Here is a 26,780-nt window from a genome sequence, read left to right as displayed (position 1 = left end):
ATATGTTGGCGTTTAAGGGAGCTCAACAAGAGATTTTGTTATCCCGACTGTATTTTTTTTTTTTGGTGTGGCAACAAAGGGAGCATTAGTACCGGGGACTTCAGCTTTCTGTGCCCTGACGGGTATCCCAAGCCGGGAGTGCCGGAGCGGAGCCAGCCTTTCAGAGGGAACCGAAACAGGCGCGCTCCCACGCCCCCGTCACTGCCCGGTACCTGTGTGCAGCAGGGAAGGAGCCGCAGCGGCTCGCCGCTTTGCGGGCTGTCAGCTTCCCCCCGCCCCGGCCACAGCCCAGCCGCCAGCGACCTGCCGGGGGCACAGCTCGGCCGCCGGGACAGGACCCGCACGGGGAGCGGGGGGGCAGCGGCGGATCCCCGCGTCTCGCCCGGCCGCGGAGCGCGGATGCCCCGGGAGGGCGGAGGTGGTGCCGGGGCTGGGCGTGGGGCGGCCGCGCCGGGGAGAGGGAGTTCATGCGAGCGGGGGGGGTGGCGGGGGGAGCCGCCGGGAACTCCAGCTCGGCGCTGCCGCCCGCCTCCCCCGGCGCGGCCCCGCTCCTCCGCCCGCCCCTCGCCGCCGCCGCCCGCCCGCCGGGAGCGGCTCCAGCGCCGGCGGGGCCGGGCCGGGGCCGCGGCGCCGAAAGTTTGGCGGTCCCCGGGCGCGCCATGGGCTTCGACCCGTCGCGCTTCGCGGCGCCGGTGGCGGCGGAGCTGCAGTGCAAGCTGTGCGGGCGGGTGCTGGAGGAGCCGCTGTCCACGCCGTGCGGGCACGTCTTCTGCGCCGGCTGCCTGCTGCCCTGGGCGGCGCGGCGGCGGCGCTGCCCCCTGCGCTGCCGGCCGCTGGCGGCCGCCGAGCTGCGCCCCGTCCTGCCCCTCCGCAGCCTCGTCCAGAAGCTGGAGGTCAAGTGCGACTACAGCCCGCGGGGCTGCGGCCGCACCGTGCGGCTGCGGGAGCTGCCCGCCCACCTCGCGGCGTGCCGCTACGGGCCGCCGCCGCCCGGCCCCGCCGCCGAGCCGGAGCCGCGGGGCCGCCCCCCCCCCGGCCGCTCGGGGGGCGGCTCCGCGGGGCAGCCGCGGCGGCCGGCGGCGGCGGCGCCCCCGCGGCCCGGGCAGCGCTGCCCGCGGGCGCTGCGGGGCGGCGGCGGCCCGGAGCCGGGTCCCGAGCTGAAGCGGGAGGCCCTGCGCTGGAGCCGGAGGGAGAAGTCGCTGCTGGCGCAGCTCTCGGCGCTGCAGAGCGAGGTGCAGCTGACGGCGCGGCGGTACCAGGCGAAGTTCGGCCAGTACATGAGCCACATCAGCAGCATCGCCCGGGACCTGGCGGGCAGCCAGCCCGGCACGGTGAGTGCAGCCGCCGGACCGGCGGGGCAGCACGACCCGGCCCGCTCCCCGCCGGCGATGCTCTCCCCGGACCTGCTTTCGCCGTGCCCGGCTTGTAAGCGACCGGCCGAGGTGGCGGTGCGAGCCGTGTCCCCGGGGGACCGGCAGTCACCCCCAGCTCCGCGCCGGGACCCGGCACGACACCCCCCCACCCCCCCGCGCCGGCGCATCCCCCGGGCGGTGCGCGCCGCTTCTGCCCATCCCTCGCCGCCCCCGGGGAGATGGAGCCACCAGCCCCCGCCGGGGACACGCTTCATGTCGGTCCCTGTTTCGGCGCCCTTCGGTGGCCGAAGACCCGGGCGGCGGCGGCGGGACCGGCGGTGCCTGGCAGCGGCGGTGGCCGGGCGCGGCTCGTCGCCCGCCTGGCCGGAGGGGACGGGAAGCGGGCGGGCGGGGAGGGGGTTTCGCTCTCCGGCTGCGGCCGGCAGACGGGTCCCGGTTCTGCCGGGCAGGGTGTCCCCGTCAGGCCTCCCTCCGCCCCGCAGGGACCCGGCAGCTGCTGCCGCTCAGTTTGCTCCAGCTGGGACAGCTCAGGAGCATGGAGCTGACTTGGAACTTTTATTGAGCGGCCGAGAAGTTGTCTTAAAAAACTGGAACATAAAATTACTGTAAACTTTGGAAAGGATGGTGAAAGGAAAGCAAAGTCTCTCTCGTTTGGTAGAATGGAGTAACAGTTGACGCTGTTGATAGCAGAGACCGGTGCAGTGCTTCGCTCTCTTCTCGGCTCTGATGACATTGCTCAGAGAGCGACTCGTTTCCTTTAGGCGAAAAAAAACACTCGAGAGTACTGGTGAGCTGGCTTAACACCCTGTGAGGGAGTTGATTTTTTTTGAGCATTAGCTCCTGGCTGGAAGATCGCTGTGCAGACTCTGGCACTGCTGGTTGCAGCCGTGGTGAGGTGTGTTTTAATGCAAAGAATTTTACCCAAATGCTCACGGACCCTTGGGAAGCAAAATCCCAAGTGCAAGAGGTCTGAGCAGCCAAAGTCACTCCTGAAGCAGCGTGGTGTGCTGGGCATCTGGCTGCTGCATGGGAAACGGGAAAGGGGACGTCGTTCACAGGACACCTGCATGCCTAAAAACATGGGTCTTCGTGGCACTGAGAGGCTGTGTTTGGAGACTTGAATATTTAATCTTTTTCTCTTTTTTTTTTTTAATTTGGTTAGCTAATTCATGAGGTTGAGATTGCTGGCTCTAGGAGGTGTGCTCATACATCTGCTTCATCTCTTGGCAGGGGATAAGGTTATATAAAGGGGGGCAGCAGTGACTGTGAAGGAGTGTGGGGTGTGCGAGAAAAGCAGTGGCTGTAGAACGGGGGAAAGAGATTTGGATTTTCAGGAAGGAGTTGGCAGGAGGTGTGGGGATAGGCGTGGAGGAATCACTCCTGGGCAGCAGCGGAGCATCTGCCATTTCTGAGCACTGCCAGTAGGTGTTGCTGTATGTACTGAATCTCTTGCAGATGAGACCAGGGTAATGAATAAAACAGGCATTTGGAAGAAAAACTATCAATGAAGTAAAAATGTACTTCATTAAAATCAAATGTATCATGCGGCAATAAAACATTTCACTGTCACACTTAATAAAATACGCCCTTCACCATTAAGTGTTATATTTTGAATGTTTAGAAAGGTATACCTTATTTAGGTGTCAAATTTATGTTAACTAATTTGTAGAGACTGGCAAACACAAACACCTAACAGTGCTGGATGAATACAATTTTTTTTGTGGGTAATATGGCTCCTGAAAAGTAACTATTATCATATGCGAACAAGGTAAAATAAACTAACTTGCTGTGCTAAAGCCTGCAGACTTCCCCCCCCCCCTTTTTTTTTTTTTTAAATTATTTAGCTATTCCACTGAAGGAAACAGTTTCTTTTTCTTTTTTAACTTTGACTCCATCACTGCTTTTTGAATGTTTTCTTTATATTTTAAACCTTGTTTAGAAAAAGCTACTTTTTTACAGACATGGTTTTGGCTTCTTTCTCTTTGGGAGAGAAGTGAAAGGTTGGGATGAAGAGTAGGGTTTCTTCTTCTGTGTGTATCTTCCCTGAAAGTTGCTATGAAATGTGTACTGATATGACTTTAGGGTCTGAAAATTATAATGTTGTGTGTTTTAACCTATATGTTTAATGCCTAAAACGTTGACACGCATAGGGATTTTATGTTTTTAGAGTCTTCCAGACATTTGGATCTCTGACTTTTTTCAGTGGTGCTGAGCATTCTGCCAAAAGCCTGCACTTTCTTTTGTTCAGCACTGAAGATAATCAGGTGTTACCTGTTACTTTTCAGTGGTGCATGACTTTTCCTTTGGTTTTTTTTTTTTTTCCTGTGCAAAGTCTTTTGTTATCTTCTAGCCTGATTTTCCTTTAAGCCTTATCTTACTTATGCTCCAGCAAAAAATCTTTTGTACATTAGTGCTTTCACTTAAGATCTTCTTTATGAGACTGCATTCTTTAACAATATTTCATCTCTTGCTTCTTAGGGAGGAGAACCCAAACCATTAACGATCATGCTACACCGAGAAAATGATACTTTGGGATTCAATATTATTGGAGGACGACCCGATCAGGTAACGAGAAAAGTAACTGTAGGTTATTGTGCTCATACTTTCTGTTACCATATACACTGTTAGTAATAAAAGAGTTACTTCCGATGACAGTAGGTATGGAATCAGCTCCACAGATAGAAGAACTGTATATTGTCAGGTGTAATTGGAGTCACTGTTTTGAAGGCATAATCTTGTGAGAATTGGATTCTTCTCGTTTTCAGGAAGGATGTTCCCATTGTTTCTGCTCTAAAACTTTAGGCTGATCTGCACTCAGTTCCCATATAAGTAATATGTATTCATGCAGACTGTTCAATGGAAATCTCTGGGACTACTTATGAGAGTCACTGTTGCAGAATTAAGCCATTGGAATTTTTGGAAATGGCTTGCTTTTTTTTTTTTTTGTTTAAAGGAGAGATGAAAATTTGCCTCTGTAGCTCAGATAGTTTAAGTACATGTCCTGCTCTCACATGCCTGCTTTCAATTTTTCTTTCTTTGTGAACTGAAGCAGTTTTCATTAATCTTGTATCTTAAATCAATCTAGTCTCATCAGTCTACCTTTAGAAAGTTCATTGAAATGAATGCATATTCAAAGGAATATGCATAAAGATCACTAACCCACCTTAGAATATGCATAAGAATATGCTTTTTTTTTTTTTTTTTTACTTCATCCTCCCAAAAGCATTAATCAGGACTGTCATTACATATGAAGGGTAAATAAACCTGTTAAACTGGAAAATTAATAGTTGATAAAAAGGCTTGGTAATAATTATGCACTGATCAGGTTCTTGTTAAGTGGGAGAATTGTAACCTCCTACTATTATTGAGGAGGGGAATGGGACCCTGTACATTAGTTTGGCAATCTTCTGCTCTCAAGCTGTATTTAGCGGTGCCAAAGAGTCTGTTCCCAGTAGCCTAAGAAGTTCACTTCTGTACTGCAGAATTACTGTTCTGTAAATATGAAGACCAGCAGTTATCAAAGCAAGAGTTTCTTGGATTTTCTAGTGTCAGGATGAGACAACAAGTGGCTCTAAGATAAAATATACGTGCTTTGATTATATCCATAATTAGAGTATACCAGTAACAAACTCCAGACAATCTTTAGTTTGGATTGCAGTGTGACTTCTGTTATTTACACCTGTAGGAAAACTGCAGGGAAAAAGGGGCATGGTGTTCAGCTTTCTTGGGATGGCAGTTGAGCTTCTCTGAAGTACTCACATGCTGACAGTGCATAATGAAACAGTTTTTTGTATTACAAACTATTAGTCTTTTTGAATTAATATTCTGGAAGTTTAAGGAGTAAATGATAAATATATGAAGGTTCATACCACAGTTCATGGAGAGAACTGCTGGCCAGAGAGAAGGAAATGGTCATGGTCTTCCATTAACACTGATAGTTAAAGACAGACAAGTTGGTGGAGCTGTGAGGCAGAGCTGGGTCTCAGGGGTTTCTGAGTCTTTGAAGTTTAATTTGGAAATCCTGTTTTGTTTTGTTCTCATTGTGATAAATGCGAATACCACAGATGTTTGATTGGCAGTTCCCAGATACCAGTATAAGATCTCACTCCACATATCTGGAGCCAAAGGATATAACAGGAAAAAAGGATTGAGTCGAGTCAGATAATCAAAATGAAAAACTCTGCTCAAAAACTTAAATACTGGAACAGGAATTGTTCAGTAACAAGACAACAAGAGTTCATGAAGGTGATCTGTGCATTCAGGTTGTTCAGGGAAAAAGTGCCCTTGGGTGAAGCGTTGTCTCTTGCAGCAGAAGAGCAGAACAGTGGTGCCATTATATTGGTCACCTACATGGGAATATGTTCCTTCACCGCATGCTATTTGTGTTTATAAGTAAAACGCAGGTTTTTCCCACTGGAAAGCAGATGACTCTTGGTGACGGGGAACATACATACATAACTTTCCGTTGGCTGTGTTTCATTTCTGTCCATAATAGGCTTGCCCACTGTTCACCTTCTATCTGGAGGAAGGAGGAGAGGAAAGGAACAACTCACCACAAGCTTGTCTTTTATTTTGTTAGGAAAGGACTCATTTCACTAAGTGTGTGTTTCTGGGAGGTGATTTATTATTCTAATGAAGCAAGGCTGCTTTGATCCTTTTGTCCCGGGCCCCAGCTTTGGCTGGCTGGGAGGACTGTCCTGCAGATCAGGCTGTGGAGGCTATGTCCTCCGCCATCCCAAGGACACCACAGCAAAGCTGGGCTGGGTGGAGCGATGTGCTGTGGGCACGGCTTGGGGCTCCTGCAGTCACCCACAGACTCAGCTAAAGGTTGAGTAAACTGATCATCCCCGTAGCTCCCCTCCGTCCCCTGCCGCGCAGCCTGGGGGCTGTGTGATGAGGTGCTGGGGCTCCGTGTGCCGCGTGCTGCATTTTTGCATCAGGACTAGTGGATACCAGCACGTGCTATGCATGGGGACCGCAAGCCAGACTGACATCCTTCTACTTACCAGGTCATACATTACTCTTGAAAAAGCCAGTGACATTTCCTATGCAAAAAAGAAAAATAATTTTATGTGGGCAAAGGTACTGTAATCTAGCCTTTTGTTTTCTTAAGGAAAAACCAAACCATGTTCCTCCTGCATTTTCATTAATGGCTATTGTATCAGACTCTCATTTCTCGCTGCTTAGATGGGAACTCAGTGGAGGTCTGTTTGTTCACCATTTCAAAACATTGCTGGAACTGTTAATAAGTTTCCCTTTTGCTTCTTACCTGACACTTATGAGTCTCTGTGACAAAGGGAAAAAAAAAGGAGTTTATGAAATCATAGTCTGACTGACATCATGTTGAGCAAGTATTTGTTAACCTGAAATCTACCCAGACTGAGTCTCCATGGGCCAGTTGCCATATACTGTAAAGCATGTTTTACAGTGGCTCCATTTTTTGTTATGGCTTTATCATTTTCTTAATAGAAAAAATTATAAAAAATTTTCCTCATGAGTGTATAGGACCTAGAAACCTATACACATATAAATCATACTATTTGTCAGGGATTCACTAGTCACAGAAGAAAAATAAGCATCCTATAAACTGCTATCCAAAGCATAAATCATCTGGAAAAAGATTACTTCATTTATTGCTAAGTTATTATTTGTATGAATACTTAAAAATACTTTAAGTAGGCTGTGTCTGCATGGCATTATTTCTTTATTAATAATGATTTAAAACTATTTTAAACTATCATGCAATGAAGTAAAGTAATGGTTTAGCATGTGCAACAACATCAGGTATATCATTTCAGCTGTGGTAGATAACGTATCTGTTTTAAATTTGACCTCCATGTGAGTTGTACTTAGAAACGTTGTGGAGATCAACTGGGAGTGTGTTCTCTTTTTGTCCACAGCTGATCTGAATGGATTTCACAGTTGAGCAAGTTCTCAGTCTCCCATGTGAATAGGATTTATGAGGTTAACCAGTTCCAACCAAATCCTATCATTGTTACATGCCAGCTAACTAAAGTCACTTTGTTCCTTGAAGCTTTATTTTCAAATGCAGGAAAAAAATTTACAAGCACTGCAGGAGCCCTTTCCTTCCTGAGAGAAACACTTGTGCATCCATTTTTATGAATATCTTCTTCTGTGCATTTATGTACTAGTCACTGTCTGCTGTGAAGTTTGAGGCCTGCTTTAAATATTTTAGCTGATAATTTGATTACCATTGCACCCCGTGTCTCATTTAGACTAAAATAACCAGAAGTAAATGGATAATCTTACAAAAAATGCTGGAATAGTTCATTAATTCTGTCCTTTTGATTAATGACTAGTTTGTGTTAAGCAAGTTTAAAAAAAAAAAAAGAAATCCCAAGGAGCTTAATTCTTAGCTAGAAAAGCGAGCTGCATATTTCAGGTGGATTTGCATTTTTCATTGCTGCTGATTTTAGTACCATCTAATTTCTTGTACTAATGTGGCCCTTTTTGCAACTTCCCTATTGCCTGGTACAGAACAATCAGGAGGAATCTGCTGAGGGAATTTATGTGTCAAAGATTTTGGAAAATGGACCTGCAGACAAAGCAGAAGGCCTGCAAATTCATGACAAGATTATTGAGGTGAGAAAAAAAAAAAAAAAACCAACAACACACCAGTGGATTAGTCTGTTATATTATCAGATTAATCAAGGATTTGATGTTTTTTACACTAAGTACATTGTAATTTTCCTCTTTTGCTGTGTATAAACATGATTCTTGTACACTAACTGCTTGAACATTTCTCAGTCATGAAGACGCATGATGGATTTTTCCAACACCTAATAAATGTATTGGTTTTGGGATTAAGCTGATTTAAGCAAGGCAAAGGTGTAGACTCTGAGATAGCAAGCAAGAGAGGCATTTTATATTTCTTTTCATTAACTTGAGAAAGAAGGCAAATAACTTTATGGAAATTCACAGGTTTACTGAAATTGATTTTGCCCCGTGTAGGGTGCATTACTGTTTTCACTCTGGGACACTGCAGAGAAGCTGCGCTGGTAAGCAGTGCTGTGAAATTTCTTAGGCATTAGAGAAAGTACTTTCTGCTGTATGATCAGGGGTAGATCATCTGTTGTTCTCTCCAGGACCAATATAGCTCTTTCCCAGTGATGTAGTATGCTAGCATGGAAGTTTTAAAGTTTATTCCTGTGTTGTATGCAGGTTTTTTTCCCATAAAATGACTATAATTTAAACAAAAATATCAATAACTTAGTTGGAAGAGTAGGTTGCTGTCTAGCCTACATGTGTAACCGTAATTAGCCCTCTAAGACGTCTCAAAGGAGCAGTTTCAAACAGTTACTGAGATGGACTCCTTAGGGTGCCGTCAAAATGGCATTTCACATTGCAGCTCTGATACAACTCTCTGAACGACAGCATGTACCGGTAGCTGCTGCGTTTGTTTACAATACATCACTCCAGCCTTGGGTTTAGGGAAGGCTTAGAAGCGTGGTGTGAACTTGCCAGTTGAACGGGGTTTCGAACAAAGACACGAAACAAGTGGATTGGAAGACAAATGCAGAGTGCTGCTGCTGGCTTCTTGCATTTTGTCGCTGTTAAGGACTAGAAACATAAGCCAAGAGTGTTTGAATGCTGGCATTGCTCTTAATGTTGGGAGCCTAGAGCAGTGTGTGAAACTGAATTAATGTATTTTCTTGAAAAAATAAGCTCATGCTCTTAGCCGGCAGATACGTGCATCTCTAGTAGAAACCAAGTTGGTGAGCAGAACTGAACTTGCAACATAACTCTTATCTCCCCAAGATACACAAAAAGCTTTTGCATCTGTTTTTTTTTGTAAGAGCAGCCCTGTGCTGAAAAAATCTATTTTCTCCTGTCATTACTATTTTACTTACCACATTGTATTTTCTACAGACTGACCAGCTATATAGTATTATGGATTTGCTCAACACTTCCTGTTTATTTTACTGTTCTTTTATAGTGCCTTGATTTTTAAGACAAAATAGAGTGGTTTTGGAGGAAGGAAGAATAGTCACAAACCAGCCTTTATTAAACATGAAGTCATTTCTCAAAATGCCACCATAATTGACGCTTGATTTTTATTTGTTGAAAAATTCTGGCTGCATAAAATCATACTGATATTTAAATTTCTACTGAGAACTTACAGATTTCAGTTCCTTGTGAAACCATAGATCCAATCTAGTGTAAGTACTCATACAGCTCTGAATGGAACACCATTTTCACCATACTAATACACAACAGCTTTGTATATAATTTTTTGTATTGAGGCAGGCATTTAAAAATGTTCAGGGTTAGGCCAGATATTCTACTAAATGTTTCAGTGTTTCAACATTTATTAGACTAAAATAAAAAGAGAAGGAGAAAGGGTAACATTAAGACTTTCTAAATGAAATGCAAATAAATAATTATTCTTCCATGCTAGATATAGGAAGCATCTGGAGTCAAAAGGTTGAATTTTTCCTTGTCCATGCATAGCTGTTGATGTCTTCTTGCAGCAGGATGCCCTGCCAGCACTTCTGCGGTTTGTTGTGAAAGATCAATATGAAAGCTTTTGCTGTGAGGAAATAAGTTGCATGGTGTAACTGTTTCAAAAATGTTGGCAGATACACGGAAAATGAGCTTTGGTGAAAAGTTGATAGGCAGTGGGATTTCTTATTATTGCTTGCTTTTCACTCATTTGGTGATCTGATCTAATGGGTGATATTTTATGAGACCATTTTTCAATTATCAAGAGCAGAAGGAACCAATGTTGTTCAGACTCTTTAATAGCTACAGTCAGTTGTTTGGTAATGTGATGCCTGAGGTGTTTCTACCAGTGCGTAGCTAATGGGATAATGGACAGAACTATCCCATTAAATCAGGAGAAAATCTGTTCTCAAGGCGTGTTGCTAAATAAAGAAGGTAATTTGTTTCAGTGCTTTATCAGATGTTTAACAAATGTTAGCTGCACGTGGTTGACTACAGCGAGTTGTGAACATTTCAGATGACCACCTCATGGGTAACCTTGTGAAGAAAATGGATTTTACAGTCCTATGGCATTGGCAGCTGGAATTGTCAGCCAAGCCTAGCAGACATAAATAGTGCTGTCTTTTACTTTATATATGTCATTATCTATGGTATGCAACTTTTCCAAATAATTGTTATGGTCTTTGAAAGGGTGTCAAGGGGAGAAATCAGATTTCTTTCTTGAGTTATTTATTCTAAGTATGAAAATGCCACACAAATGACTTAAGTTCCTGGAGGGATTTGAGATCAACGTGCCCAGAATAGGGGCCATAGAGCCTCTTTGACACTTTCATCTGAAAAAGTTTGGCATTTATTAGGGTTTTACCCTCAGGTGAGCATATTCTGTGCTTGAGAACCTGAAAGCTGAACCAGATGCCTGTGGGCTGTCAGGGTGGTGGTGGGTGAAGGTGACAGGAAGAGGTGAAGGGCGACAGCCCCAGGTACCCTGTGTCATATTATAAAATGGTTTGGGTTGGAAGGGACCTTAAAGATCATCTAGTTCCAACCCCCCTGCCATGGGCAGGGACACCTTCCACTAGACCAGGTTGCTCAAAGGCCTGTCCAACCTGGCCTTGAACACTGCCAGGGAGGGGGCATCCACAACCTCTCTGGGCAACCTGTTCCAGTGTCTCATCACCTTCACCATAAAGAATTTCTTCTTTATATCTGATCTGAATCTACCCTCTTTCAGTTTAAAACTGTTGCCCCTCGTCCTATCACCACACTCCTGATAAAGAGTCCCTCCCCATCTTTCCTGTAGCCCCCTTCAAGTATTGGATGGCTGCTATAAGGTCTCCCTGGAGCCTTCTCTTCTCCAGGCTGACCAACTGCAACTCTCTCATCCTGTCCTCATGAGGGAGGTGCTCCAGCCCCCTGATCATCTTTGTGGCCCTCCTCTGGGCCTGCTCAAGCAGGGCCATGTCCTTATGTTGGGGGCCCTAGAGCTGAATGCTGTACTCCAGGTAGAGTTTTATTGTCTTGTGAGAGCAGAGTAGAAGGAGAGAAACACCTCTCTCGAACTGCTGGCCACGATTCTCTTGATGGTGCCCAGGATACGTTTGGCTTTCTGGTCTGCGAGTGCACATTGCTGGCTCATAGCCAGTTTTCTACCCCCTACTACTCCCAGGTCCTTCTCTGCAGGGCTGCTCTCAATCCACTCATCGCCCAGCCTGTATTTGTACATAGGATTGCCTTGACCCATGTGCAGGACCTTGCACTTGGTCTTGCTGAACTTCATGAGGTTTGCATGGGCCCACCTCTCAAGCCTGTGAAGGTCATGTCAAGAGCTGCAGTGTCATGGGGCTGCAGCTCTTCACAGGGTTCGGTCACAGGACCCTCACTGATCATTTTCACTGTTCTCTTCAGAAACAGATTTCAGGCACAGCTTTACCCTCTTTATTCAAGGTTAACTCCTCTGTGAGAAGACTTGTTTATGCATTATAAATCTGGCCTGGAACAGTGATGTGCACAAGCAGCATTTTGGCAATTGTTTATGTTCAGGAATCTTATTGCAAGCCAAAAATGATCATTATTTGTTCATCAAGGAAAAACTCTTCCTCATTAATTTACTTCTATGTAGCAAGTTCCTCCAGATGTCAGGGTCTTCTGTTGCTTTCAAAAGTTTTTATCCAAAAATCTAGCCCCCTAAACTAACACAGTGCAGCGTGTGTTCCAGGACTAAACACTGATCATATACTATAAAAAGCATCTCATAAAGCTAATTGCAGCATTGATATCTGTGACTCCCGACATGAAAGCCTTGGATATAAGCAGTGGTATAAAGCCACCAGACCTCTAACTTTTGGATCTCTGTCCCTCCACCCTGCCTGTGGATCTTGAGAGGAAGAGAGAAGCAGCAAGCCAGGCACAGGACTATCTATTAGTTTGTGCTGGTTCAAAGAATTCTGGTTGCTGCTGGGAGAAAATACAAAGTATGTTTAGAATGGATCACAGTTACACAGCTATGCATCACTTCATCTCCCCCTCACTTCATGCAAATCTTTCCTTCTGAGTTAAGTTCACTGCTCATCTTTGCTAATGCTAATAGTCTCCTCAAGGCAGTATAAAACAGCTGTGATCCTTGGCAATATTGTTGATGCACAGAAGTGTTTTACCTGCTGCTTTTTTAATACATATTTGTAGTTCTGAGCATTAACACTGTAAGTAGCTCTTCCTATATGAAGAAAAATTTTACTCTCAGTTTGCAGTCAATTCAATGTCATATAAGAATGGCACCACATTGGCCAGAGCTCCAAGTACACTAGTTAATGCCTAGTTGACAAGTCATTCAGAACTAGTTCTTTATACTTGTTTTGGATTGTTTTTTCTTTGTATAATATTAAATTTTATGGAAATTGGTATGTCATCTCCTCTGATTTTGAGCCCAACTTTAGAAAAAAACGGTGACTGATTTTCTCAAGTCCTCTTTCATTCTGTAAGTCACAGTGTCTTGTAAAATACCAGGATATGCTGATTTTATCTTTTCACTTCAGCGTTATACATAAAATACATGACCAGGACAGAATTTGCAATCCAGATGGAATTCCTGCATCTGTTAAAAAAAAAAAAAACCCCAACAAAAAAACAAAACCCCAAACCAAGCAATATTTCATCAATTTGAGGAAAAAGAGCTACTGTTAATTCACATTGCCTAGGAGAAAAAGCCCTACAGTCACATCTGAACCTTCTGTAGTAGATTTGCCAAATAACAAAATAGCGGTGAAAAACCCTGTGTGCAAGTAAAAGGGGCTTAGGCTGAAGACCAGCATATTCATATAAGGAACTGTAAGCGCATCATTGTCTGGAAGGCTCAAGTGTTTTTCTGTTCCTTGCACTGCAAGGCAAAGGCTTCTGTTCTTTTACTCTCAAGTGAAATGTGAATATTGGCCCTTTTGCATTTTACTCAGTTGATTTTCATTAATTTGATGGCTAAGAAGCAGGCGTGATGGAGAAGAGGGGAAAGAAAAACATTTTCAGTCTGGGATCTTTAAGTCTTTTTGAAAAATGAGATAGATGCATATATACCATGACTATGTATTTTGTTTATGCAGCCTGAGCTCTGTAAGTATATAATAAATAAGACTTCATCTCTTATTCCATGTTTCTCTTTGTTCTTTTCACTTTTTTGGAGAGTACACACACAATGGCTTTCAAGTGCATGTCAGCAAAGCCATTTTCAATAAAGATGAAGTCTTGAGGCTTATCCTGGCAGAAGTAACTTACATCTGCAAAGCGCCTACACGGAAACTTTTTTAACTATTGCCAGACTGCTGACTGTGCTGTTGTGTCAGCCTTGTGATGTTTTATCTTCTGCATGTTTCTGTCATTACGCTCACTATGTTGCTCAAGCAAAAATCTTTGATACTAGTCATGTTTATTTGGCTAAGAATCTCCACTGTCAGATTATGTCTGTAGAAGTAGTGAGCTTAAAAACTGTCTTGCTGGGATCAGAGCTAGTAGATTTGGGATGGCTTTGAACCAAAGCTGCGCATGATGTGGCCAGTAAGATCCGGGTGGTGGCTGAGAAAACTTTTATATAGGTAATTTAAGTGGTGTGGATTTCAGTGTACCTAAATATACCTAAAGTTGCCTTAGCTATATTAAGTTCTCTTAAATCCTTAACAAATTCATAATGTTACATTGCAGGTCACCAGGTCTAGCACCTGCATTCATTAGATAACTCCTAATTAGTCTGAAAGATCCCTAGCATAATAAATTAGTTATACCATAGGCTTAGAAATATCTATAGCCTTTCACCTCTCCCTCACCTGTTGAGATACAGGTTTTTGGACACTTGCGTTCTTTCATCTGTCCAAAGAAACGTTTAAAAAGTCAGGTGTGACCTGGTCTGTACATAACTTCATTTGAATAGGAGCTAGTACCCCCACTCACTTTTTTACTTAACAGAAAGTGAGTGCTTCTCCAAGAAGTGGGAGATCTGGGTTGCGGGCTCTGCCTTGCCTGCAATAAATTGCCCTCGTTACTAGGTCAGAGGCTATCCTGTGTGAGACCAGCCTCTGCCCATCCTCTTCAAACTGAGCTAAGTGCCAGCAGGCATTTGGGAGTCAGGATTATCCAGTGATAATCTGCTGTAAAATAGATGCTGGTTCCAGGGAGCTGTGTCTGGAATACTGGTTGGTCCTGCCCTTTTCTAGGTAAGTGCCTGTGCAAATACATTCTTGCAGTTTTGTGTCTTATATGATACTTCATTGAATGAAACTTACATTTCTGACTTCATAGTATCTTGACTTTGAGAGGGGAGGTAGCAAATGCTGTTAACCAGGTTATCATCTAGCTAGGATACTTTCCTAGGTACGAAAGATGGGGTTCTCTGGCTGAATAATACCTGTAGCTGGGTTTTTTTCTCCTCCTGATCTTTGCTCTAGCTACTGTGTTGCCTAAAAGGTGGTTACTGCTATTGATGCCCACTGTCAGAAGGCTGTGCAGGCCGGATCTGACATTGGTGGAGGAACTTGGTGTTCAGTGTACTGTCTGTGCTAGAAGCTGACATCTCACTGTGGGCATCCTGGAATGCCTGAATTTTGTACTTAATTGCCTGAGTTCCCACATATTCGTAGCTTAAATTTGACTGGACTCACTACAGGTCTTTAGAGGTGCCTGTGTTCCTCTTTATTCACTGAACTAAAATGCAACTGTTGTGTTTAGGAAAACAGCTTATATTCCTTCTAAAAAGCACTTAAAATTCCAGCAATTTACTGACTGTGTTTTAAAAAGAAAACCTGAGACTTTTGTTTTTATGTGACCTAAAATTTCTGCATTTTTTATGGTGAAATATGTTAGAGAATGGACTACTGAAGTAATTGCACTTCTGTATATAATGTTTTCTTGCAAATCTTAATAAGACTTCACGAAATACTTTCTGTCTTAAGGAAAAGGGAGAAATAAAACAAAATGATATATGAGAAGTGGAGCACTTGGTGTGAATAGGGTAATAGTGAATAATGACTTAAGATTTTGTGATCAGAAATTTGATCCCTTAGTTGATTGGAGTCTTAACATTCATAAACAGGCAAAATATTATTTTGATATTTGTGTAAAGCAACATCATGAAAAATTCTAAAATGCCTTGGCTTTTAAGAGGTGATTTTTTTTTTTATTTGAAGTATGAACTGAGAAGTTTCTGTCTTCTGAGAACTTGCTGTGGACCCAGCTCTAGAGAGGTGCAAGCCTGTAGGAGGATTTTCCAGCTGTGTTCATTTGGGCTTGTTCTCAGACCAACCAGGCATGTGTGCGAGTATAGTGCTATGTTGTTTTTGTGGAAATATGTATGCTCACGGTGCTTTTATCTAAAAAAAAGTGGAAATGCCAAACATGTGGTTGGAATATGACCACCAGATGAACTCTCCAACTAGTTTGTTTGCAGAATCGGTATATTCAAGAGATAAGGCAGTATCACCCTTTTCAGCAAGTCTCTCCAGCTTGCGAGTCATAGCTCTTTTGAGATGCAGTTAGCTGGTGTATTGCATTTTTGTATGTGCCTGGATGCTCTTCTGTAAGGGGCTCCCAGTGAGCAAAGCAAAGGCGGTACTAGAGGTGGCTGGAACTGGGCACAAGGCAGATGGAGCAGAAGGAGCAGTGTGGGAGTATTTCTGAAATGTGACCCAGCATGAAAGGAGTCAAAAGAGCAAGCTAAGTGGAAGTGGTGAAAATCATCTTTTACAATGGGTTTTTATGCTACTTCTACCGTGTTGGGTCTTTGTCTAGGTGGCTTAGTTTAGGCATGGTAGAAGAGGCTTCGGGATCTTGTGTGTGCATGAGTGTACATAACTCCCTCCCTCCAACAAGTTATTTCTGTTTTGGTCTGATTGTAATGGAACTCTACAGCAGCTGCATCACTGTAGGAGCAGAAGGGGAAGAGTGAAGGAGAGTGGAAGGAAGAAGAAAAACAGGGAAAACTGAGCTTTACAATTAAAGGACACAAAGCACCAACCTTATGTTTCCACATAAGGAAAAAAACAGTGCTTGCCCATAAATAGGCAGTGTTGGAAAGATGAAGGGGATGTAGGTATAGGGGTAACTGAATTGTGGAATAGGATCACCTATACGCACTGCCATGAACTCTGATAGGGAAATAAGGTGGAACAGTACTAGAGCAGAACTATGATAACTGTACTGTGTCTGCAGAGTGGGGCAGTAGCCAAATTGACAAGTCATCAGTGTTGTTGGGTAGGAAGGATTCTGGTTAGCCTTGGAAGAGCTAACGTAAGAACCTGCAAGATCCTATAAATGGTGTTGCCACCATGCACCACAGATCTCTAGGCACTGTGTGAAGGCCTGATCACACCCATCTCCTTCATAAAGTGTCTAATCTCACACCTGAGGGTGTCAGAAACCTGGCAAGTTGAAACTTAGCATCTTCCTAGATGCTCTGTTTGAGCTCGTCTTTAATGCATGTCATCTTTCTCTTCCTTCCTGTGATTTTTTTTTTTTTTAAGCTTTAAGGTAAATCTTGCAAAACAATGGAACTTTAGCACACTTCCATTTCACCCAGCAGCAGGAGCCATGCAGTTTTATATGCAGCTGAAGGAATAGGTTTAGAGGAAATTTTTATATGAGGTTTTAGAGGTGTTCATAAGCACTTTCAGGAATGCATTAAACAACTTGACACATCTGTCAAATGCTGCTGCTTTCATCACCCAGGAAGAGAAGGGTATGTGCACGGGACTGTTTTGTTTAGGAATTTTGCAAATAATTATTCACACATATTTACATGTTGGTGTCTATGTTAGGGAAGGTCATAGAAATGTATCTTTATATTTGTTGCTGAAGGTGACAAGGTTTTGTGATGAAGACCCTTGCTCTTTGTTCTCTGCTCTGGGCATGATCTTGGGTCAGCCCTGAAGACAATGCTTTCTTTTCCATTGACAAACCAAATCTCCATGACAGTTGAGCTGTAGGTGTGATTGTGTATCATTGCCTTGGTCTTGGACCATGTCTGTTGTATAGATGTGGTGGACTTGATGGTTGGTATGGAGGTGAAGTACCCTAACCTGATGAAGTGCAGATGGTTTGAGAGGAGAAAAGCCATTTTCTGATGACCTTCCTTAACCTTGTCAACTATGTAGTGAATAGAAAAAGTCAAAAGCTTCAGAGGGCACTTCAGGATGGATCAGAGGAGCTAACCCTTTGGGGCTCATATGATGAAGACTAGTGGGAATAACTGATGATAAACCCAGCTTTGGAATGCTCTGATATGACACTGGGTTTGTTGCTTAGAACTGAAGGATGTGCGAGGAAGCTATGTCTCCCACAGCACATGCTGCTGGCACCCCAGAAGCTCTTGGCATTTTCAGAAAGTGAAAAGAGCCTTCTTCAGACTTTCATGAAGGTTGTTCTTTATTGTGGTTGAGACAACTTCACAGCTAGAGAGATGACAGCTTACATATGTTGTGATAATGCAGTGTTTTATCCTCCTAAGTCACTGAATTGATTGTTGCAATCCAAGGATGTATGCTCCAAGAGCTTTGATCTCTTCTGCCCTTTTTCTTAATCAGCTAATTGTATTTGTACAGAGTAGCTAATCACTGTTCTCTATAATTGGACGCTGAGTGAAAAAAGCCATTCGTGTCTGCCAGTGCAGAAATGCTCAAAATGAAGTAATTATTCATAGCTTCATTTAAAAAAATAATAACCTAATTTTTAAAGAGCTGTGAAACACAGCAATGTGTTGAACAGGAGAATACTTCTTAGAACTTGTGAACAGGAGTAGTCAGAAGTGTGTACAGCATTGTGCTTTCCAAATGCTTTGAAAATTGAAGTGATAATGTAAAGAAGGTGGTTGTTTGGAAACAACTTCTCTCCAAAATGCAAAATTCTGCAGCATTTAAAACCATACAGTAATGGAAAAACTCATTTTCAAATTGGCAAGAGCAGATGTGGTCTCTTGAAACCACCATCAAAGACTATGCTAAGTAAAATCAAATATACTAAGCTAAGTACATTTGTTACTAATACACAGACAATTTAGTAAATGTATGTCTTGTTTGGAGTTGCAAATCTAATGTAATTTTACAGCTTTGTGTGTAGACCCAACTTGATTGAATCACTGCTGCTGCAGGAAAGTAGCACGGAATGACTCAACACTGTTTCTTCATTCAAATTATTTTGGAAGGCATTTTCTTTATGAAATATTGTTGACAAAATAAGTCAGGGCTGCTATGTTTATTTACATAGTTTACATATGCTATTTACAGGATATGATTTACGTAATATTTTCTTTGAGTAATTTGTCTTTTCAAGTAACAAGACTGGGAAACAGATTAGGGGGAAGGAGGAGATTATGGAAAAAATTAATTCATAACTGTTGACATCCTGCTGTTTTCTACTTGGTTTTTAAGTATGAAAAGCATATTTGAACATCACTGTGTTCCACACACCTATCAAATAGTTTAGCTTCTTTAAAGTTGGATAAATTGTGAATCTGTGTCTAAAAGTGGTCATCTAATGTAGAAGGTCCAAAATAGGTTGATCTAGAACATGAGGGTTTTTTCCCTTCATCTGTCTTTTCCTGACCATTTGGAGCATTCAGCATTTAAGGAACCTGGTGGCTCAGAGCTTGCCCATCTGTTTCTGAGTACAGTCTTTCAATCTTGCATTTGTTTCTTTAAGCATGCTGATCAAGTGGGTTAATATCTGATGTCCTTCCAGCAGCTTGCAGGAAGAAGGCATGCTATTTTAGACGGAAGGGATTTGCTGTCTTGCATGAATTAAAACATCTGGATCCTTACACTTCTCTGTTACGGTTTGATTGAGCTGGGCTAGTCTTTGGCACATGGCAAGTATGGAGCCATATGGTCTTTGTGCTGTCAGCAAGCCTTTTCAGCACATACCTTTGCCTACCCCAGCCCTCTCTGAATGGTAGCTACTACTGCAGCCTGAAAGATAAACATTCCAGGAGCTTTCAGGCTGTTGCACCCTTCTTCTTGAATGGATTAGTTGCATTTTTGAGTGGTACAACACCCAGCAGCCTGGGGCAGAAAGCTGAATCCTTCGCTTCCCCTGCAGTTTTCAGAGCCCCAATCCAAAGTGGGCACCTTGTGCTGATGCCAAAATGTGTAGCAGCACTTCCTTGTGTCCCTTGCATCTTGCTTTCTTAATGTCTCTGTGAAATCTCCAAGTGCTCAGCACAACTGTTTTTTAGTATGCTTTAGAGTGTGAATAAATGGAAAACTGACTGTTTTGAGAAGTTTTTTAACAGAAATTTACTTTCTAGTGACTCAAAGAATGGTGTTGAAGTCATATTGCACGTGCTAGCATCTTTTAATTTTAAATTTTTTTTTAAATGGTGAGCATGAACCTTTCCTTATGAGAATAAGTATGATATTATCTAAAAATATAGGGATTCTTCCTTGTCTTCAAATAGTCAAAATACTTTAAGATTTATTTTTAAAATAAGTGTCTAATATTTTTAATGATTTCTCTATGTTTCATTTTTATTTAAAAAAGAGTAGGAAGAATGTGAGGGACTAGGAGTAACATTTCTATTTTTTCAATATAAAAAGAACCTGTAAGAAACAAAAATAGTTCATATAATTTTTTTGTAAAGAACTCTTATTATTACTAGAATTTCTCATTAAATAAATGTAGACCACTGTTTTCAGTCATCTTTTCTGAGTCACTTAAGTACTGTAGCTTTGTACTAAGAGTGTGGGGGTTTTGTATTTTTTTTCCTCCTCCCTGCTATGAGGTAATGGAAATCTAAAGAATCAGTATTCATTACTTAATCCAGATGTTTTATCTTCTAATTAACACAAACCATGGACAATTTTATAAAGATTAAAGAAGACATTGACATTTCAGAACACAATTAAGAGAGTGAACTGTTCAGAAAGTACTGTTAATGTCTTAATTTAGCAGGGCAATTTAAGAAGGAGTTTTAATCTGATTGCTTAAACTTGTGTTTTATGTTAGTCCTGCCGCCCATTACAGACGTTCTGCTGACATCATTAACAAGTACTTCTGGGAGTTCCAGTACAAAATGAAGAACTGTGTGTGTACACTAGTGGCTTCTTTCTGTGTGTTTTGCTTTGCATTTGTCTCTTTCATTTTTGTGTTGTGCATGATGTGACTTTTAAGTTCTGTGGTTCAAGGAACTACCTCCGTGTATACTTTGAAGCACATATCATATAGAAAACAGTTTATACTAGCCATTAAAGTCACTAATTTGAAAGCCCCCATGTTACTTGTTAGCATGGTTAGTTTAACTGCTCTGCTTTGAATTCTCAAATCTGTTTGGCCATAGTTATCAGTTTACTGTTTAATTTAAAAATTTTGGGAAAACTGGTTGGGCTTAGCTCAGATGACCTCATTTCTACCTAGAGCCCTTGGACCAGTATTTCCTACTGACTGGCTTTGCAGTGGGGTTATGGTCCTTCCCAATGAAGTTGTTAGAATGGCAGCTTTCAAGTTTTCTTGCAGTAGAGATTTACAATTACTTTTCCAGTTAAAGAAACAGGAGAAAAAAATTCAATTGACAGTGTTAGAGAGTGTGAGTATTTCAATGAGATAAATGTTGATGAATTGTAAGCCATTAGGTTAGTTGGAAATTCCTTTATATTTTATCTTAACTTTTTTTTCTTCTGATAAAAGATTTAACTTCAGTCCCTTGTTTTCAAAACATAGACAAATATAAATGTTAAATGCCTATGCTTCATCTGATTACCCTGGTTTCTTAGTCAATGGGGACAGAGGCACAGGCAGAGGGCAATTTGAGTTATTTTAGCCACTACGTACAAGATACCTTTTCATCTGAAGTTTCCTGTCCGTTTGCATTTATATACTTCAGAAACAAAAAATATCCCCTCCTGCTTTCTTAACCAGAATCACTGCTTAGTGTACAAGTACTAGCATCGTACTTCTCTGTCATCTCAAAGTACTTGTTGTCTGGCTATGCTACCTTGAGTTATTAAAGATCTGTTCTGGTAGGAGAAGACTAAACTCCATACCCATTTTCTAAGTTTTTCCTTTGTTTCAGCCACTTAGAGGTGAAATGAAACCTCAGAGGCTAGTGGAGTGGATAGAGAAATGTGTGCTAGACTACTACAAAACAGTGGAGTCCAATTATAAATTGCATGTACCGGCTTTTTCTGATTTTTAAGTGAGCTGAGCTTTCCCCAAGGTCATATATTGTGCATTTCATCAATAAGTGCCTGGCCTACCCATGATGAATCCATATTAAAGTATTGAAGATGAGTTAGACACTTATTTTTAGTGAAGGTAATTAGTTCAGCCCGAAATATTTAACTTAGTGACATCTGAGTAAAGATGAGATTCATCTGACCTCTCAGAGAAGAAAGTGGTAGGGATACATCTTAAACTCTAGGGAAATTTCATATGAACCAACTTCTTTTTAGTGCTTTTTAGTGCTTTTGAGGTTAGATTGTTGGGATAAAAGGTCTCCTTGTACAGAGTTCTTCACTGTAAAGCCAGAACAAAGCTTACTGAATCTTGTGTCATCCAAGAATGAATAAAATTTAAGAGGAAAGAATGTAACTTGTTTCATTCACCTTCTTACATTGTTTCACATAGGTCTGATATTCCGTTCTTCTGGAACTGCATATTTCAGTAATCTAAATGGAACCTGGAATGTACAAGGAATCAGTTTTTATGTTCATACTATGTAAAATGCAGCTTAAGTATGAAAAGAGAAATTGAGGTAGAAAACTGGACTTGGGATCCACCTACCATGCTGTGGTACTCCTATTTGAGATGGCTTGCTCCAACTTCATAGTCTTAATGACTCTCTCAATGTTATATTTTTTCATTAAACAAACAAAACAGAATAGGCATACAACAACATGTTCCAGATATTTCGATTGCTAAATTTTGAACATTGTTACTCAAAATCTGGCAGGAATTAGCATGAGAAAAGATACAACTTGAAAAGCTCCAGTAAGCCATGCCTATTTAGAGACTAGCTTTGAAATCATTTAACATATGGTTTGATGTCATATCCAGTCTCATTAATCTCTGTATCTTTGGAATTAGAATAAAGTAAACCCTAGTGTTAGAAGGCAATCTGTATCCCCTAAGAGGATGGTCAGTGTACCACCGGTTTAGCTGACCCTGCTATAGTGGGAGAAATGATGTGAACAGCTGTGTCAGCTGAGAGCGCTTCCTAGATCTCAGCTTTGGCTGTTCTCTGCGCCTTTTTAGAAGTCGGCAAACTCTTGATTTTGGCAGTTTTGAGAGGAATCTGAGTATCTGTTTGTGGAACCTTGGTGATGGGTTTTAGCGAGTGAAGATGCAGATGTGTGTTTGAAATGGTACAGAGCACCAGCCATCCAAGCAGTGGAGCGGTGCTTCATTTTTTCCCCAGTCTTTGGAGAGGTGGAGTTTGTTCAGAGAAACAGACCATACCAAGACTGAGAGACTGGTGACATTCTTTTGGCAAGAGAGCAATACGAATTGTCTCATTGCTCAAAGTAAGAAATCTTAATCTGCGCTTTTGTTGCTTTCGGGTTTAGTATTTTGTATGGAGATCTAAGGTACACAAGGGAAGGAAGGCAGTGTCTTTTAACAAACTAAGACAGGTGTAAAATAGGCTTTTGGGCAAAAGGTGCTTTCATTAATTCTGGCATAGGATGATTTATATATATCTTTAATATAAGTTTTCTGTTTTTAGTGGGGTAGTAGGACTGAGAATTTAAGAGATGTGGGGGTTGTTTCCTGCAAAATGTTCTTTTCCTGTTCTTAGTCATCTTTATGTCTGTGAGTTTATTCTGGTGCTTCATGGTTGGGTGTTTCCACTCAATTTCAGCAAGCAAATTTGTGCTGTGGATGAGCATATCAGGTTTTAGGATGCACACGTGTGAGATGCATCAATTCCGAGGATGCCTCCCTCTGTGGGGAGACATTAAGAGCTACGGTTGGAGGGGTATGTTGGCTCTAGAAATACCTTGAAAGTTTGATGGGCTTTTTTTAGATTAGTTTTTCAGTCTCCACTTGGTGTTTATTGGTCTATGGCACACTTGTCTGGTGAAATCTGAGAGACGGGGTGTTATTTAAATGCTAATGGAGACTTTTTCAAAGTTTTGTGCATAAGTAATTGGCTAGCTCTTAGAGAGCTGTTGTACTTTTTCCTACATCAGATAAGTGTAGAAAAGTGCTTCTGTCAAAAAACCCAAAACCAAAACAAACCCCACTGCAAACCTAAAAACCTCACTCCTGTCCAGGTATACTGTATATATATATGTATTGTCTGTATATGAAAATATAAATATAGAATTTTTAAAAAGGAAACTAGAATGGTCCTGTATCCCTGCTATGTAGGACTGTAGTGAATCAGTTATTCTTCAGTAGTGAACCGGCATTGAGAGGCTACTGAGAAAACCAGCAGCACTATTGCAGCATATGCACAAACACTAGTGTAAAGTATAATCCTTGCGTCATGAATTAACAATCTAAATAAATGAGTGAGACTAAAAGAAAGTGACAAACATGTAATGTTTAGTATGGTGGTTTTCAAAAGCCCTTTTAAATCCTGAGTTTCTTAAAATCTCTTTAGTGGAAAAGTTTGTAACATTTTATTTGCTACAGTTCACATCAATGGGATAGGAGGTAAGGCACAAAGGGATAGTATAAAAGGAACATCTGAAGTTTTATCTATTAAACAGATTTTTCCAGGCTGGTTTTTTTTTGGGGTGGTTTTTTTTTTTTTTACATGTTTGTTGAACCATACGTTCTGGATATTATTTAACTTTCCCTTGCAACAGTTTTCCAACTTCAGCTATTATATGACCATAAAGATGTGCTTTTGGGATGAGATTTAAAATTTCTTTTTATAATTTGTGAGCTGTATCTTCCTGTAATCAGAAGGCATCTACCATGGTTTCTCAAACTACTGCTTTACATGTGAGGATTTGGAAGTGATTAAGCTATAAAAGCTGCTGTGAGTAACAAATTAGAGTCTCTTATGGTCTGAAACTATAATCACTTCAGAGGGAATTTTTTTCAGATTCAAATTGTTTCTATGAATACTACAGCACAGCTTGCAGTCTCCAACCAAGGCACTATAAAGTAAGTTTCCAGTAAGAAGGATCATTCATCAAGGTGAAGAAAGTGAATGATGACTGCTTTTTCCTCCTGTGTCATGCACTTCAAAGCAGTACTGTTAAGGAATAGTGGGGGGAAAGGAAGGACAGACTTGCATGCACATACTCATTCCTTCCTGCAGCAGTGCTTCAAGAAGTTGTGAGCTTTTTAAACTGATTTATAGAATTCTGGTAAATCAAGACTTTATTACTTAAAACTGAGATAGTGGTGTGATTGTTGATTCTTTTCTTTTTGTGGATAACCAAGGGAGTGGTTCTGAAAGGGCAGTCATTATTGTCCACATTAAGATTGAACAGTGTACACAGGGTTTTTGGTTTTTTTTTAATTTTTTTTTTTACAGCTGACTCAGCCAGCATCTAGAAGAGAAAGTTGATGGTATTAAATCTGATGAGACATGATAGCTCCATAACTAGATTCTGAGGTTTTCTGCTGCTTTTGTTAATGCTGGGATGTGCTGTGGCAATTAGGACTCTGTATGGCAAAGTGAATATAGCCATATCGCTGTGGCTATTCTGCCAGCTCTCAGAAGATCTTCCAGGAGTGAATGGTGTCTCATCTCTGTCCTGGTTCCCCATCCTCTCCTCCTCTTCCATTTGTCCTGCCGAGGGAAGGGTAGCATCCATGATGTGCACCCAGTGTGGCAGATCACAGCAGCAGCGTCATACGGTACACTGCCATCTGTGACTAGGTAAGTTGCAGTGTGGTTTTATGTCTGTAGTGAAACAAAAAGACCTCTGGCCTTCAGAAGTCATCAATTGGGAAGACAAATTTGATATTAAATATAAATACTGTGGTTGTCAGCACACAGAGATGGTGTGTGGATCTCTGTGATGTGTTCTGTATTCGTAAATGGGATCTCTGAAGAAAGAGCTGTTGATTAGGCTCAGTAATAGTACAGAGAAACCTTAAGTGTATGCTTGAGCAATCTAAACTGAAGCTGCTCGTAGTATACCTTGCTGAAAGAAAGAAGGGAATCACTGTAGAATTGTGTCCAACTACTTAACTGGGAGCTGCCCACAAAAAAGCCAGTTGATTTCAGGGCTGTGCCAAGCCCATTTACAGAGACCATGTGTTTTTTTCTAATGTTATGGGTCAGCATTGATCTTTGAAAAGTTTCACTGGAGTGTCTGTGTGAATTTTGGTGTTTGGGACTTGTATAGAGGAGCAAACTACAGTAAAGTCAGCTGCAAGTGTGTATCTTGAGTTAAATCAGACACTTCCAACATTTTTTAAATATTTCATTTGATATATCCATACTGATCTCTAAATATAACAAATGTGTGTGCATATAAAGCTTTCCAAAATCACCTTGAACTGATGAAGTTCAGTCTGGAGTAAATCTTTGCACTTATTTTCAAAGTTTATGAAAAAAATGTTTCTGTGTCAATTTGCATAATAGGTGAAAGGTGTTTTGGATGTTTTTTTGTTTGTGTTTCTTTTCTGTTTGTTTTTTTTTTTTTTTCTGAAAAGAGCAGTTGGTGTTATTTTCTCTCAAATAACATAGTTCAGTTAAACACCAATGTTCAATACTAGTTGAAAATGCAGAGAGTAAACTTGTACATTGATTCAGATAGATATTGCTGCAGCCATATGACTTGAGTCACAACTGGGAAATATATTTTACAGCAGTTGAGAATAAAACCTATGTCATTAGAAAACAAAGCAAAAAAGAAATACTACTGATTTTAGTGGTGCTTATCCAAGAAATTCAGTTTAGATTAGTGATTTTTTTTTTCCCAAATTTAATCATCTTTCCAAACAGTTAAGTGTCAAAAATATATTTGCAAAAATACACTGGAATAGCACTTGTAAACCAGATAAAAATCGTGTTGTTTCAGTATGCTGCATCTTTACCATGCCAAATGTAGCTTGAGACTATCGTATTTTTCAGGATAGAACCTTTTTCTGCCCTTAGAATTATGTTTATTTATTTATTAGAGGCCATGTCTGGTTCTTTTTCTGCCACCTGCTCCAGCAGAGACCTGGGGTAAGTTCTGGCCACAGAAGCACCCCTCTGGCATTGGCAGCTAATGGGAAGGTGGTGGAAGGGCTCACGGACTGGGAGAGGAGGGGAGGGGAGGTGTGAGCAGGATGAACTTGAGGTGCTGAAATACTGCAGTAGGTATGGGAAGCCTGCAGTAGAGAAGTGGTGGGAGAAGTAGGGTTTTGAAATGGGAGAAGCTGGGGTATTTTGGAGGGGATGGATTTTAAAGTGAACTTTAGAATGCAGGATGAGTGGGAAAAACTGGGGCAGAAGAACTTAGGGAATTGAAATGGCTTCTGACAATGACTTATTTTGACGCCTTTCTGTACTTTGAATTTACATCTTTC

At 41.7% G+C, this 26,780-nt stretch overlaps 1 protein-coding gene across 1 annotated transcript in view; it reads left to right on the top strand.

The window, feature by feature from the left end:
• The first annotated feature begins 659 nt into the window (after positions 1 to 659).
• The window catches only part of PDZRN4 (PDZ domain containing ring finger 4), a 265,494-nt gene continuing 239,373 nt past the window's right edge, over positions 660 to 26,780 (top strand). The window contains exons 1-3 of the mRNA XM_074825465.1: positions 660 to 1,331; positions 3,852 to 3,938; positions 7,872 to 7,976. Of these exons, the coding sequence (XP_074681566.1) occupies positions 660 to 1,331; positions 3,852 to 3,938; positions 7,872 to 7,976 (864 nt within the window). The remainder of the gene's footprint in view (positions 1,332 to 3,851; positions 3,939 to 7,871; positions 7,977 to 26,780) is intronic.

This window comes from Strix aluco, chromosome 5, assembly GCF_031877795.1.
Source record: "Strix aluco isolate bStrAlu1 chromosome 5, bStrAlu1.hap1, whole genome shotgun sequence".
Taxonomy (NCBI): Eukaryota; Metazoa; Chordata; class Aves; order Strigiformes; family Strigidae; genus Strix; species Strix aluco.
Note: the sequence above shows the minus strand (reverse complement) of the source record. Positions and strands in the feature narration are given on the sequence as shown.